The following is a 17215-nucleotide window of genomic DNA, read 5'->3' on the forward strand; positions in this document are numbered from 1 at the left end:
TTGTACTATTCATTTAATACCCTTTTTGGTGCTAGCAGACTGTCCATCTTCTCTAGTGCAGGATGAGCCGATTTGATTAGCTCTCTCTGGGACATTTGATCAAGCGGGTTGCTGGTGGCCATGATGGCCTTGTCTGGGGACAGGACGCCTTGTGCTCGTGCTTGCATCATGAGTTTGATGCCCTTGGAAGTCACTAAGGCATGACGTAGGTTTGCTGCTAGAAGCCTCGAACCAAGGCGGTTTGGGAAGAATCCATTCCTCTGAAAGCATTCAGGATTATTCCAGAACACATTAAAATTGTCAATGAAATTCAGTCCGTGTGTAAGACAGGCAGATTCTAACCATGAATTAAAATTTAGGAGTCAACTAAAGGCTTCTTGTCCTCTGCGATAGCATGCAATTGGTCCACTGATGGATACATCCTGATATTTGTCTAGTGTGTTCATTAAACAAGTGAAATCCTCTTTCAATGTCTCTGTGCCCGTTTTCCTTCGCAGGATGTCAAACGATCCAGAGTGAATGACAATTTTTGTTATGTCCGGTCTGATGAGTGTTGGAAGTATTTCGGCCAGCTCTTTCACAGATGTGTTGTCTAGACATATTTTCTGTTTTTGCCATCTCCACATACATTGTTGTGGAATCTCCAATCAGTATGCAGTCTGTTTTCTGTGTGAGGTTGGCATTTTTCTTTCCAACAGTTTTGGGGCTGTTTGTTTTTGGATTAGGCCTAGTCTGCCGGTTCTTACCACAGTCCTGTGGCCTTGGTGAAGCCTCGCTAGCTGTACTACTAGCCTTCTCAATAGCCGGCATGTTAACGCTGGTCTCGTACCTTTGGCGTCGGCTACCGCAACGTTCTCCTCGGCGCATGGTAGTCTCTTCGCTGTTAGCCGTTAGCTCAGTCTGGGTCGTGTTTGCTAGCCGCGTCGCTCGTGGCTCCGTTTTCCTCGTCGTCTCGTTGTTAGCGTGTGCTTCGCTAGTGTTATCGTGAGCTCCGGTATTCCTGCTATTAGCGTCGTTAGCGTGAGCTCCGTTCCGCTCGCTGTTTGCTTCGCTAGCGTCGTTAGCCACGCTTCTAAGTCTCTTTGCTTTGGGTGTTGATATGCGTGTTTCCGAGAGTAGGTTGAAACAATTTCCTGGCGGTACCGGGGGTGAGGTAATAGTCGTGTTCCTGGTTCGTTTATTTCTCCTTTTATCCTTGACGGTGGTCCACTGCTTTGGTCTAGCTCCTTGCTTGTGCCAGGGACCGTCTTTTGGGTGGTGCTGTTCTGTAGCTAGCCTAGGCCAGGTCTCAATCATGGTATTGTTGGCTATATTTGTAGTAGCTTCAAAAATAGAGTCAATGAGTCGCTTGATTGATTGATTGATTGAAAAGTTTATTAACAGATTGCAGAATGGGTACAGTACAGTACAGCTCAATACATACAATTGTTAAGGGGATGCAGACCAGAGAAAGACTTTCGACTTGTTTACATCAGGGTCCCCCATTTTCAATTCATCATAACATATATGACATACATGACATACAGATAGACAGTACTGCTACATCTATACATTTATGACATATCAGATTTGCAAATACAGTACTGTTTGTGATACAAAAGTGTCCAGAAAAGGAGTGTATATACATTTGGCATAGAAACTGTACATTGGAGGAGGTTGGTTGGGTGGGGTGGGGTTGGGTGGGTTGGGTGAGGGCTGTACATTGGAGGTGGGGGGGGGGGGGGGTTGGGAAGGGGACACACACACATTTTACACTGTACATTGGAATATTGACAAAGCCTTACTTGGTCATTTACTGTACAACTAGGTTAGGACATTTGTGGGGGCCAGTTTCGAATTGCAGTCTCACGTAGGTGTTTTTTGAGAGTGTTTTTGAAGGTGGGTAGTGATTCACATTCCTTTACAGCTTTAGGCAGGGCGTTCCACATTGATGTGGCATAATTGCGAAACGTGTTTAGTCCCTTGTTTGATCCGAATCTGGGTTTTACATGATTTGTGGAGCTCCCTCTGGTGTTGTGATCGTGGTATTCACTGACCTTTGGGAAGTATTTTGACATGTACATGGGTACCTTGGTCGCGTAGTGTATCTTGTAGACCAGGCCCATTGCAAGTTGCTGTACTCTGTCGTCTACTCTAAGCCATCCTAGGTTGTCAAAGTGGGCAGGGGTGAGGTGGGTTCTAGGAGTCAGGTCAAGTAGTAGTCTGACTAGCTTGTTTTGAGATGTTTGTAATTTGTTTTTTAGTGCCTTTGAGGTGCTTTGGTACCATGAGGTGCAAGCATAGTCGTAGTACCCTTGAATGAGTGCTCCTGCTAGAGTCTTCAGGGTATTCTTGTTTACCAGAGCGGAGATCCGGTACAAGAATCGCGTTCGTTGGTTGACTTTTTTTATTACATTGGATGCCATTTTGTCACAGGAAAGATTAGCCTCTAGGATGGAACCCAGGTAGGTAATTTCATCTTTCCTTGTGATAATATTGTCACCCACTGTAACCGAGAAGCCGTCGGTCTTGCTGAGTTTGTTATTTGAACCGAAGAGAATGGACTCTGTTTTGCCCATGTGTAATGATAGTTTGTTGTCGGCGAGCCATATGCAGATTTTGCCTAGTTCCGAGCTGAGGGCTTTTTCAACCTGTAACTTGTTCTTGTCAGAGACCAGCAGGGCTGAGTCGTCCGCAAACAGGAACAAGTTGCAGTCACAAGCTGACGACATGTCATTTGCATAAATTAGGAATAGTAGCGGTCCTAGTATGCTTCCTTGTGGAACACCACAGCTCACTGTGAGGGGGGGGGGATAGTGTACCGTTTACTTCCACCATCTGTTCCCTCCCCTCCAGGTAGGATTGTATCCAGCTCACTGATAAACTATCAAAACCAATTGCTTTTAGCTTGTCAATCAGAATGGTGTGATTGACAGTGTCGAAGGCCTTTTGTAGGTCCAGCATGACCATGCCGCAGTATTTGCCCGTGTCCACCTCTTGTTTGATGTGGTCGTTCAAGTAGAGAAGGCATGTGTCAGTGGAGTGGGATGTTCTGAAGCCAGATTGGAATTCGTAGATTAGATTTTTTTCCGCGAGGTACTTTTCGATCTGTTCGTATACTATTTTTTCCATGACTTTCGAGATGGATGTAAGGATAGAAACAGGGCGGTAGTTACCCGGGTCTAATTTGCTGCCCTTTTTGTGCAGGGGTGTTACTCTCGCAATTTTGAAGTCCTTGGGGACGTGTCCCTGTTTTATGGAGAGGTTTATTATGTGTGTGATGACTGGGGTGATGGCTGCTGCTGAGTCTCTGAGGAATTTGGAGGGGATGTTGTCATGGCCAGTGGCCTTGTTTGGTTGGAGGGCGCTCAGTTTTTTGAGTACCTCATCTGTAGTTACTATTTCCAGTTTGAAGTCGTCTTTGTGGACGCCTAGGTTCTTGTAGTATGCTACTATGTGTTCTACCCCATACTGCCCTGAGTGGGAGGGTAGTTTGTTTACCAGTGTTGTGGCTATGTTTGTGAAGAAAGTGTTTAAGTAATTGGCTACATCCAGCTTGTCTGTGATGAGCGTGTTGTCCGTCTTTATGTTTATGTTTGAGAACCTGGTTGAGTTTTTTACTGCAGCCTAGTTGATTGTTGAGTAATTTCCAAAGTTCACGTGGTTTATTTTTGTTTTCCTCGGTTTTGTCATTGATGACATTTTTTTTAGCAGTTTTGATCATGGAGTTTACGTCATTTCTTAGTCTGTTTCTTTCTAGTTTGAGTTCAGTCACGTGGTCTTGGAGTTCACTGCTCGTGCTTTTGGTAAGCTTTGACTGACTTTTACGAAACTCAGAGCATTTTTTGTCTCTGGCTTTCATAGCGGTCAGTATTTCAGTGTGCATCCATGGCTCAGCGCGATTTTTTACCCTGGTGGTTCTTAGGGGGGCCATGTTGTTTAGTATTGATGAAAATTTGGTTTTGAAGCCAAGCCAAGTTTCTTCAACCAGTGTACCATTGAGTTCATCTGACCAGTCCAGACTCTCCAGTTCAAGGTTAAAGGCCTCGCTAGAGTAGGTTTTGAGGTCTCTAGATGTGACTGTTTTGTGACAGCCAGCCTTTAGTTTTAGCTTTTTGCGGGTACAGAATATCATATAATGATCACTTAACCCGCATGCTATAACCCCTTTATTGGATATCTTGGTCTTGTCAGAGGTCAGTATGAGGTCAATGGTAGTCTGAGTTGATTCACATATCCTTGTGGGTTGGGTGATTAGCTCATCCTGTTGGTGCAGGATAGAAACTCGAGCCTCCAGCTCTACAATCCTCTTACTCATCCTCAGGCAGCTAGTACATTCTGTGGGAGAGCCGAGTCCCGGCATCTTGCCTTATTTATTGTCTTTTCAGGTTAGGCTAAACTGAAGCTAAGCTAGGTACTTAGCTGGTGATGGTGGGTCTTGTTTTCTTACAGCCGGGGTCTTTATGAAGTATTCTCGCCTTTCATAAAATATCCTCGCCTTCAGCAGTGCCCGACATAGTCCTTTGTGTGTAGCTGATAAGACGGAGACTTCTTCATCTCGCTGGTCCTCCCACGGAGAGATATCGCTACTCGTCCTTTCGGTGAAGTACTGAGGTCATAAATCTAAATAAATAAATTCACAGTTCTGGAGAAGTACCATAGGAACTGGGAGTTAACGTACAGAGTATTTAGAGTTGAAAGGGCTATAATAAATCATTAAGGTAGCGATAGGTAGAAAAACACGGAGCGACAGTGAAAAGCAGCTTGCATGGCAGAAGCAGGAAGCAGAATAAAGGCCTGGTGCTCTTTGCAGCTGAGGTAAATACAAGACACGTCCTATATTTGAGGATTTACGGTAACTTCGGTTGGTTTTAAATGTGCTATATAAATAAAGTTGACCTTGACCTTGGTTATTTTATTATTTGGTTGTATCATGTTTTGTTGTTGTTATTCCATGACGGTGTATTCCATCTGGACTGCTCTGCATGTGACCAACATTATGCAGAGTCTCTATGTCGGGGGTGGCCAACCCGTGGCTCGCGAGCCGCATGTGGCTCTTTGCCCATCAATGTGTAGCTCTTCCATCCATAAGAAAAATTCAAATGGGGGAGCTCCCGTAGCTCACCGCATATCTCGGCGCTATTTCTGCGTCGGGGAAAACCGTGCTCGTCACGGATCTGGGGGACACGAGTTCGATTCCCGGACCCGCCGTCATTTCTCAGAATGTCTTCACCTGCTCTACATCCCATTTCAACCTGTTTCTGTCGGTCATGCTTGACCAGAAAAGCGATAAACGCTAAAAAATAAAGTTTAAAAAAAAAATAAAAAATTCAAATGAATTATAATATATATATTTTTTTTATGTCACTCATTCCATAAGGACGTAGAATAAACATTTACAGATTTTTTTTAAATTGTCCATTTGCATGTTCTTGGTATCTGAATCTAGGGATATATATGGATCTCAGGGAAATAGGGAATGTATTCCCAGTGTCAGAAATATTACTAGGCTTGAGTAAATTGTAATGAACCAAAAGGAGAATATCAATTATATTTACTGTGAATAACACCATGCTAACACCATGCTAAAATTTACCAGACCTGAAAAATCTAAGCAAATGAATAAAGGGAAGATGATTAAACAGAAGGTTTTGTAGATACAGTACTGAATTCTGCCATCTTTTTTATAATGTAAATTTCTCCACCATTTTTCATCGTATTGCAACACAGTTTTTTGCAAGATGTTCACAGAAAGGTAGATAAACTAACTGTGTTCTGTTTTATGGCAATAACGTTCAGGTTTGTGGGAGATAATCCCAAAAAATCAGAGAAAGATCTGTTCCATCGCTTTGGTCTCCTGAGGCTCGCTGAATTTAACATTCATCAAAACGCATCAATTATGTATCAATTGTCAACAACATGAATCACAGACTGTCTGAGCTTGTCCCAGTCTGCCAACCACTGCACATCCACAACACAAGAAATAAGCATCTTATATTTGGCAAGAGGAGAAGGCTCAATTGTGCTAGCCTAAGCATAGCATGCAGGGGTCCACAGATCTGGAACAAGCTTGACGAAAATCTGAAAATTACTAAAACCTTTAAAACCTTTAAAAAATCACTGAAAGAGGAACTGTTTAAATCATATCTCTAATTAAAATTATAACTTAGGAATACAATTGTCTGTATTATGTATCTCTGTTATATGTCAGTTAGTAGGTAGGTGTGTAAACCTACCCACGTTGTGTTGATTTTGTTTTGTTTTGTTTTTTGTTTATTGTTTTGTTGTTTATATTCTGTTTATATCTGTGTTCAGGCTCCCTCCAAAAGCTTTAAATAGCTTCTTGGGAGACCTGGCACATGCACACAATTTGCGACATTGTTATATCACATGAGGATACTCACATGTAATGTATCGTGTGTGTGTGTGAATAAATTCATTCATTCATTCATTCATTCATTCATGGGCTGGCGTGAGCTGGGTAGGGTCGTTTTTCGAAATTTTAAAGCCATGAGTCTCTTCCTTCAAAAGACTACACTCACTTTTGGCTGCTCCACTTCCTTCCGTTCGGGGGCCATTGGGATCCGTCTAATCTCACTCTATAAAACCAGCTTATCATAACAACCTTTCATTGAGCGTGAGGCTGTTTGTAGAGCTAAATCTATACTTTATATTATTGCTATCTGTCCATTGTCATTGTCAATTGACACTATAAACCGTCCCTTCAATATGCCTAAATAAATAATTTGTTCATCAATACGTTCCCATTTTATAGCGTCGTGAATATGAACTATATACCGCAATTTTCTGGGGTATTTCCTGGAAGGCGAGATATAGGGTGCTAAGCTAATAACGTTAAATCAAATGCCGGGGGGGGGGGGGGCGGGGGACGTTTTTTTTTTTTTTTTTTTATCAGTGCATTGATCAGTGCAAGTGCATTACAAATTCAATCTATTATTATTATTATTATTATTATTATTATTATTATTATTATTATTATTATTATTATTATTATTATAAACACAGGAAGGGTGCCGTGACTGAAAAAAAGGTTGAGAAACGCTGGTATATTGTGGCTCTTAGTCTCTGACTGGTTGGCCACCCCTGCTCTATGTTCTATCACTACGCTTTAAGAGCTCAGTGTTTGAGAAGGCTACACAATACAGTATGTTGCCCATGACCACTCATTATAAAAGGAGATAGACACACCAACTCAAGAAACAATCGGAGTGAAATTATTAAGGTGGCCCGTCTGAAAGACAACTCTCATATTGATATGTTTATGGGTCAACCACAGAAACCAATATAGAGAAGGAACAGATGTTGAAACCTTACAGATTCTGTGAGTCTGTGCTACGATTGTGACGTTTACTCTGAGTCACTGCATCACCTCCCCTACTAGAATAGAAATACTTTATTCATCCTGAGGGACATTTGGCACTACAGATCGCTCACAGTAAACAGTAGACATTTAGGTAACTAAACAAAGTCACAAATAAGAATAAAAATAAGCCTGCGAATAAAGAATAAAATAAGCCTAAGAAAAAAATACTGTCCGGGATTTACATTTCCTATGTTATGTATATACATTCTAATATAATATATACAGTACAAATATACAGAAATCTACAGTAAGTGTACAGTAAGTGTAATATTGAACAATGTTGTTTTAAAAGTTAAAGTCCAGGAAGATGGTAACTGTCACCCTGTGCTCAGTGATGCAGTGAGGAACAGTGATGTATTGTATAGTCTGATGGCTGTCGGAATGAAGGACTTCCTGTGCCGTTCAGTGCTACATCTTGGGAGTCTTAGTCTAGCACTGAACGTGCTCCTTCTATCAGCCAAGTCTGTGTGTAGTGGATGGGAGGGGTTGTCCCTGATGGCCTGGAGCTCAGCAAGGCTCCTCCTCTCCGCCACCACCGCTAGTGGGAGTAGTGGTGGCGTTACTAGTGGGTTATGGTGAATTGAGCTACTCTCAAACTCCACTCTCTTTTCTTGATCCTTCAATCACAACTGTTGCTTTTGACAAACTGGGGCATTTCAAACAGCCGCTTTGATCAGGGAAGTATGATCATGGATCAGAATCTCAAGATACAGTATACAGGAGATGTGGCAGCCATTTATGTCCCTCATACAAACCTGGGGTGAGATCGGGGTCACGGACGCTAGGGTGCATTCCATTTCCTCCATGTTGTCCTTCCTAGGAGCCTCCTGTATCTCTTGAGAAGAGTCCTTCATGTTGTGCTTTTGGTGTCAAGTGGAATTGCTCCGTATTCATCCGCTTTAATACATCCACCAACTGGGTACATTTGTCAAAAGGCGGCATTATAAAAATAAGATAAAATTAAAAACAATGCCATTGGGGTGTCAGCATCATGCTCATCTGTCAAGTGCCCCAATGATGCATATTCAAGGGAGAGAGTTCAGAGTTCACAGCAAATACATTTTCCAATCTATGGCCGTGGTGCATCAAGCTATCAATCAAACTGCTTGTAAGATACCTCACTCAAATAGGTCCGCACATTAATGTATAAACACATACACACACACACACTAGACACACACACACTCTGTCTGCTAGTGATAACACCTGACAAAAACATATTTAGGTATTTTCTGTTTGTGGAAATCTGAGGAAAAAGCTGACTTTGAAATCACCAAATCATGGACCAATCAAACTCAAAACAATTTCCCCTCATCAAAAAAGAGAAATGTCTGGTCCGTGTGCTCGTGTGCCAGTAAAGCGCGGCCATTTCACACACACATACTTTTACTGGTATTACCGTTGGCCGACAGAACCCTTGGCAAGACCCTGCCAAGGAAAAACACTTGACATGATCTAGAAAACAGAGACACGCCAGAACCCCCTCAACAAGCAGGACGTTTAGACACGGAGGCATCTGATCTGCCTTCAGGAGGCAGCAGGGTGGTGAAGGTGCTATGCAACACATAAACAAGCATGCTGTCAGAGTTAGTAGGGACTTTTCATTGCAGGTACTTATTCAGAGTAAACTTCAAGTATTGACTGAGGCAAGAGTACCAGTCAATCCATTACTGAATATATTTACTGAAACATATAGACTTAGAGACCATTTGTTTTGGTGTCATTGGACAAAAATTATCGATACAATTTCTCTCCATTGGAGAGATGAAACATGCTTCTATGGGTCAAGATTTCAGAAAGATCTTTGATTTCTGACATATGACATGGCTCATGATATCGGATTTTAGTATCAGGGAAATGTGCAGATACCAAGCCTGATATCAGCTCAATATCAAAGGACAGTGCATGAAATAATTACAAATACATGTAATGCCAACTTAGCCCAAAAGAAGACGATTGAAAAAGGACAAACCTTGAAAAAGAACAAAGATTGAAATGAGCACAAACACATCAATTTGCAACAACAGTCAAACTATTCACCTGGAACTAGTGTTACGACCTACAGTATGAACTAGTGTTACGACCTACAGTGTGAACTAGTGTTACCACCTACAGTATGAACTAGTGTTACCACCTACAGTATGAACTAGTGTTACGACCAAAAAGCAGCCATTTACCACCTACAGTATGAACTAGTGTTACGACCTACAGTATGAACTAGTGTTACGACCTACAGTATGAACCAGTGTTACGACCTACAGTATGAACTAGTGTTACGACCTACAGTATGAACTAGTGTTACGACCTACAGTATGAACTAGTGTTACGACCTACAGTATGAACTAGTGTTACGACCTACAGTATGAACTAGTGTTACCACCTACAGTATGAACTAGTGTTACGACCTACAGTATGAACTAGTGTTATGACCTACAGTATGAACCAGTGTTACGACCTACAGTATGAACTAGTGTTACGACCTACAGTATGAACTAGTGTTACGACCTACAGTATGAACTAGTGTTACGACCTACAGTATGAACTAGTGTTACGACCTACAGAACTAGTGTTACGACCTACAGTATGAACTAGTGTTACCACCTACAGTATGAACTAGTGTTACGACCTACAGTATGAACTAGTGTTATGACCTACAGTATGAACTAGTGTTACGACCTACAGTATGAACTAGTGTTACGACATACAGTATGAACTAGTATTACGACCTCCTACAGTATGAACTAGTGTTACGACCTACAGTATGAACTAGTGTCACGACCTACAGTATGAACTAGTGTTACGACTTACAGTATGAACTAGTGTTACGACCTACAGTATGAACTAGTGTTACGATCTACAGTATGAACTAGTGTTACGACCTACAGTATGAACTAGTGTTACGACCTACAGTATGAACTAGTGTCACGACCTACAGTATGAACTAGTGTTACGACCTACCTACAGTATGAACTAGTGTTACGACCTACAGTATGAACTAGTGTTACGACCTACAGTATGAACTAGTGTTACCACCTACAGTATGAACTAGTGTTACGACCTACAGTGTGAACTAGTGTTACGACCTACAGTATGAACTAGTGTCACGACCTACAGTATGAACTAGTGTTACGACCTACAGTATGAACTAGTGTTACGACCTACAGTATGAACTAATGTTACGACCTACAGTATGAACTAGTGTTACGACTAGGGGTGGACGGTATAAACGGTATACGGTATAAACGGTATGAATTTGCTCTACGGTATGGATTTTGACTATACCGTGTAACCGGTAGATAGCAATGACGTCATGTAACCACAGCGCGACTATTTCACTCGCATTTGCCCCTAAAAATAGATAGAATTAGTCATAGATAATAGATATGTGCGAACTGGAAAAAGTTATTTAGGAGGCTTCGCGCAGTGGGCGTGCCAGCCCCTACCGCACGCATGTAAACACGGGTCTAGTAGTCTAGTGGGACGGGACATGGGAGGACGGCGGCGTCTCCCTGAGCTAACGTTAGCTTAGCTACCGTTACAAAATGACCCAGTCAACTATTCACTTTTAGTTTAATACATGATGAGGCATTGTCTAACCGAACGGTATCTAGTCGGCCAGCTACCGATAGCTCCTGACATCAACAAACGCTCCACAAAGTCTAGTAGAGACGTGTGTGCTACCTGTTAGCCGTTAGCTCACGTTAACGCAAGTTAGTTCACCGTTCAAAACGAAATGTCCCATTGAACTAAATAATTCACTGAGGCGTTGTATTAACATTATATATCCGGCTAGCAGTAGCTACAGATAGCTCCTGATATCAATGTCTTATAACACTGATTCGATGCGTATTCGGGCTGAGGGCTTGCTGACCAATAGGGTCCAGGTGCAGCGCCGGAGAATCCTGGCCGTAGCTCTGCTCGAGGCTACTCGAGTATAGGTCCAGGTGCAGCTCCGGAGAATCCTGGCCATAGCTGGAGGCTACTAGAGTACACACAGACAGTGGAGCTTGTTGCGTGGTGGCGACGTCTCGCAGATAATACAAGTACAAGTCTAATTATATAATATATATATTTTATAAAAAATAAATAAATTATATAAAATAAAAAAAAAATTATCAAAAACGATGATACCGTGATATATACCGTTACCGTCTATGCTTCAAATTATACCGTGATATAAATTTTAGACCATACCGTCCACCCCTAGTTACGACCTACAGTGTGAACTAGTGTTACGACCTACAGTATGAACTAGTGTTACGACCTACAGTATGAACTAGTGTTACGACCTACAGTATGAACTAGTGTCACAACCTACAGTATGAACTAGTGTTACGACCTACAGTATGAACTAGTGTTACGACCTACAGTATGAACTAGTGTTGCGACCTACAGTATGAACTAGTGTCACGACCTACAGTATGAACTCGTATGAACTAGTGTTACGACCTACAGTATCCTGAACTAGTGTTACGACCTACAGTATGAACTAGTGTTACGACCTACAGTATGAACTAGTGTTACGACCTACAGTATGAACTAGTGTTACGACCTACAGTGTGAACTAGTGTTACGACCTACAGTATGAACTAGTGTTACGACCTACAGTATGAACTAGTGTACAGTATCCTGGGCTGGACATGAGAATTATCCTCCAGCAGGACTCCCACAGACATTGCTAAATTGAACTCAGGCATTTCCTAAGCATTATCTTTCATTTTAAAAGGGCATTTATTAAAAGGATACAATTAACTTTTAACTGCTGTTTTTTATAGGGGGAAAAAAACTGATCCAATATTTATGGCTTAAACCCAATTTCCGACAATTAGTTACACTTTAAATAAAAAAAAAATATTTCTTGAAGCAGAACAATTTGATCATGGATGAACAGAACGTTCAATGCGAATGGTTGATTTGAATTTCTAGGCCTTTTTAAGCACCTTGTTAAAAAAATTAGCTGTTTTCAAGGAATTCCAGGCCTTGACTTTTTTTGGTTAAAAACCAAGCACTTTAAGCACTTCAAGGACCTTGTGCGAACCCTGCTCCACCCACCACGCTTCCTCCAGACTCTGTGTCCACAGACGTGACCGATGGGAGCCTCCAGCACGCTTCCTCCAGACTCTGTCCACAGACGTGACCGATGGGAGCCTCCAGCACGCTTCCTCCAGACTCTGTCCACAGACGTGACCGATGGGAGCCTCCAGCACGCTTCCTCCAGACTCTGTCCACAGACGTGACCGATGGGAGCCTCCACTCAGCTCCTGACAGTCCCTTTGTCCCAATCACCTCCAACCATAACTCTCCCCTAACCGCGCCTCCCCCAGGAGAGGCGGGGAGCACGCAACTCTTGACCCTCTAGAAAGGGGACTATTTGATGAACGACCAGGAAGGTTAATGCTCTGATTGGTATTCCCGCCTCCCCCCCCCCCCTCGCCTGGAACCAAAGCGTCTGCGTATGTCTGTTCCTCCGGGAGTAAATCATCGTTGTGACTTTGATAGATACGGCTCGGTAGACGCTGAACTTCCAACGCGGGGACGAGTGCACTCTGGGTAATCCGTCACCTGTGGGGATGAGTGCACGGGCAGAGTGGGGAGGATGTGGCACTCTGGGTAATCTGTCACCTACGTGACAACCTCACTGCATGGTGCTCAGAGGCCGGCTGGGGACACCGTGATGGATGAGTGACTGTTCATACATTCTGCTGGGGGGGCGGGACAACTGGGCGGGGTTAGCATACAGCCAGGCTCAAGGCGCTCCCATAGTCGAGCAGACTGTACACAGAGCAGACTCCGCGGAGGTCCGCGCGGCTCTTTGAGCTTTGATCTCAGCGGACAGCAGACCCACAGGTGCGAAGCTACTATTTTCTGACGCGCGGACATCCGCGCCGCTGACTTGGTGTCACACAAAACGCTGCTCTGCGTTTTGGTTGACATCGAACTGCATTTAATGTGACGCCGATCTGCATTTTACTCTGACCACTCGCCCCGTGCCAAGAGAGATGTTTGAATGGCTTTTCTAAATGAAGTGTGTAAAATTGCCAGTTTTATTTCGAAATATTTCCAATATTTTTTAATAAAACTGGTGCTTTTATTTCATGCAATGCGTGTTTGATTTCAGCACCACGCGCTGTCCACCTCAAGCCTATACGGTACATTGCATCTCGCTGCCTATATACCTGTTATTCAAGTGCGTAAAACTTTTTTTGTGGGAAATGTAGTAAAACTGGTGCGAGAAATGTAGGAAATAGACCGCGGACGTCCGCTGAGATCTGCTCGACTATGAAAGCTCAAAGAGCCGCGCGGACCTCCCCGGAGTCTGCTCTGTGTACAGTCTGCTCGACTATGGGAGCACCTTCAGTATCAAACTTCAAACGTCCCTACATACAGATGGTCTGTTTCTCTTCTGTATGTGTCCTCTCTCTCCCTCCCCCCCCCGCCCCTCTCTCTCTCTGTATCTCCCTCTCTCTCTCCCTCTCTCTCTCCCCCCTCTCTCTCTCTCTCCCTCCATCTCTCTCCCTCCCTCTCTCTCCCCCTCCCTCTCTCTATCCCTCCCTCTCCCTCTCTCTCTCTCCCTCTCTCTCTCCCTCTCTCTCTCCCACACACACACACAGCACTCACATACACACATATGCCATACACTTCAGGTCACAGGGGTCAATGAGTGGTGGTGACATGTGGAGAGGTCGTGACCTCTAGGAGGTGTTGGGAGACACTGGCCAGACGACGCCCCTCTCAATGGTCTGAACTGGGGCCGAGTCTCGAGAACAACGGCTTGTCCGTGTTAATCGCTTCCCTGGGATCCAGAATTATGAAAAATAACCTCATAATTGCAGGACGAAGCAAACTTAACTTTATGCTATTGCATGTTTTTTTTTTTTTTAAACTTTGACCAGTCAGCTGGTTCTTTTAGCGTTTATCGCTTTTTTCTGGTCAAGCATGACCGACAGAAACAGGTTGAATGGGGGTATAGATCGGGGGAAAGACACTGAGAAAATACGGCTAGTCCGGGAGTCGAACTCGCTACCCCAGATCCGTGACGCGCACGGTTGTCCCTAGGCCTGCCGCGATAAGCAATAAATTGATTAATTGCTGCGATAATTAAAATGAATGCAATGATTTTGACGGGCGCGATTAATTGCTATTTGCGCGTTTGTTTTAATGAGGCGGAACCAGTGCCCCTTCAGTCACTGTCCGTGTTGGGAGGCGGGCCGCTGACGTTACTAGAGTACAGCACGGGAGCTCCGTGGGGCAACGCCACATAGACATTTCTCAATAGTGTTGCTCCTTTTAACCAAGTAGCATTATTTGTAGTGTAACGTTAGCTATTTTTAGACCCAAGTAGTTACTCGCTACTGCCCGGAGAAACTGGACTGCTAAATAAAGATGAAAGATAGAGCTTTGATTCTCATTCCATGCTAACAACATTAGCTAAATATCTAACAAACGAAATACAACGTATAGCATAGCTACAAGTACAACACAGAATAACGTTAATACAATTACATGCATCATTGTTTACAATGAACGGGTGGGGCTAGTCAAAGGACTGGACACGGGGACAAGTTAAACATGAATTAATTTATTATAACACTCCGGTAGTTTCGAGTCGTGCTGCAGTGCTTACGCACCACAGCTATTCTATTACTGCTTTGACGCTTCCTCCTCATCGTTGATTGCCTGTAGTAGCTGCATCTAACGTTAGTAGCTAACGTTAAAACTAACCGAAAGGTAGTTGTTCACCAACAATTTGTTTTATCATTAGCTCAAAAACAGAACCGGACGAGTCATGTTGTCGGCTCATAGTTTCTGCTTAGGATAATAACAACAATACTTCCGGTCCGGTCGGTGGGCTTCAAAATAAAAGTCAAACACCGGAAAAGACGGAGCGGTGGGCTTCAAAATAAAAGTTTTGGGAAATAAATTTCTCAAAAAAAATTCTCTAACCGGTCGCAATAATATCGCTTATCGCAATATTTTCGGGGGCAATTAATCGCCCAGCAAAATGTGTTATCGTGGCAGGCCTAGTTGTCCCCGACGCCGAAATAGCGTTCGAGGTACGCGGTGAGCTACTGGAGCTCCCCTGCTATTGCATGTTTTATTGAAGAATGTTATGAATTTGGTCGCTTATTTTAAATGTATCCCAGTTATAGCTCATGCTACAAATAAAAATATCAGATCCGTGATAATCCATGTTTTATATGGCAGCCTAATTCATAGGCTTATAAGTGATCAAGTGATGCTAGACACAAATGCACAGTTGCTTCCCAAATACCAGAGAAAGAGAGATATAGTTGGCATCGCCAGATTATTCAAATTCAAACATACGTCCCCATTTTAATTAAATGTATACCCCGGAGAGGCGGAGAGTATAGTTATTAGGAGAATGGTCATAATATAAGAATGGTCATAATACCCTGATATCCTGGTGCTTTGTCAACATAGAGCCTGCAACACAGTTGTAGTAATGAAAGAAACCAAGGCTACTCTGACATGATGCACCTAAGGGGAGCGTGGTGGGGGCGGAGCCTATACCTGACCTGTCATCATGATGTCATCATAGGTACGGAGCGTGGTGGGGGCGCGAGCCTACATAACCTGACCTCTCATCATGATGTCATCATAGGTACGGAGCGTGGTGGGGGCGGAGCCTATACCTGACCTGTCATCATGATGTCATCATAGGTATGGAGCGTGGTGGGGGCGCGAGCGAGCCTACATAACCTGACCTGTCATCATGATGTCATCATAGGTACGGAGCGTGGTGGGGGCGGAGCCTATACCTGACCTGTCATCATGATGTCATCATAGGTATGGAGCGTGGTGGGGGCGCGAGCGAGCCTACATAACCTGACCTGTCATCATGATGTCATCATAGGTACGGAGCGTGGTGGGGGCACGAGCGAGCCTACATAACCTGACCTGTCATCATGATGTTGCCATAGGTACAGAGCGTGGTGAGGCGGAGCCTACATAACCTGACCTGTCATCATGATGTTGCCATAGGTACGGAGCGTGGTGGGGGCGGAGCCTACATAACCTGACCTGTCATCATGATGTTGCCATAGGTACGGAGCGTGGTGGGGGCGGAGCCTACATAACCTGACCTGTCATCATGATGAGCGTCACGTGGTGGGGGCGCGAGCCTCCTACCTGTCGTCGTAGCAGAAGTCCGCGTCCAGGGTGTTGAGGTAGAGAGCCACCGCCGCGGCGCCGCACAGCAGCTCCGTGATCATCTCGTCTCAACAAACACCACGGGGACCGGGAGAAGAGAGAGAGAGAGAGATGAACCGGGAGGAAGAAGAGAGCGGGAGAGATGAAGCGGAGTCAAGTGCCGTCTTCTGTCCCGGTGAAACGCTGAGAGCCCGTACAACAACACGCGGTATCTTAAAGTGTGCGCATCGCCGGCCATTATTCCTCCTTTAACCCATTTTGTTCAGTAGAGGGTTCGCGGTTATTCAGAGAAGAAACTGCAACGATAAGATGTTTCTAGTTCTGAGCTCAGCATCATCATGTGTGCTGCATGTCGCGTCCCTCTCTCGCTCTCGCTGTCGCTCTCTCTCTCTGCATCTTCTGCGGCGCGCGCCTTGGAACTGGCTCGAGCCGTGTGTGGTGTCAACACTATGCGCATGCGCACGGCCCCTCCTCCCCCTGATGGAGGACCGGCTCATTCGCGTTATTTTTTTTCGTAGCCGCATTTTGCGGAGACGCTCTCTGATTGGCCACTTCATGTGACATGTGAAAGACCGAGGAAGGTGCTTGCGTGGAGGGCTCTGAACGGCATGACCAGTGTGTGGAAATCCAACCTCCCCCGTCAAATCAAGCTCAACTTCTTTCATGCAACAGTTGAGTCTG

At 44.1% G+C, this 17215-nt stretch overlaps 1 protein-coding gene across 4 annotated transcripts in view; it reads right to left on the reverse strand.

The window, feature by feature from the left end:
* LOC311237467 (protein O-mannosyl-transferase TMTC2-like) overlaps window positions 1–16596 on the reverse strand; it is a gene marked incomplete at its 5' end in the record, with an annotated part of 255518 nt that extends 238922 nt beyond the window's left edge. For all 4 annotated transcript variants that reach the window (XM_084325361.1, XM_084325358.1, XM_084325360.1 and 1 more), the window contains one exon: window positions 16514–16596. In XM_084325361.1, coding sequence (XP_084181487.1) covers window positions 16514–16596 — 83 coding nt within the window. The remainder of the gene's footprint in view (window positions 1–16513) is intronic.
* Window positions 16597–17215: the final 619 nt, after the last annotated feature.

This window comes from Notolepis coatsorum, assembly GCF_963971535.1.
Source record: "Notolepis coatsorum genome assembly, chromosome: 1".
NCBI lineage: Eukaryota > Metazoa > Chordata > Actinopteri > Aulopiformes > Paralepididae > Notolepis > Notolepis coatsorum.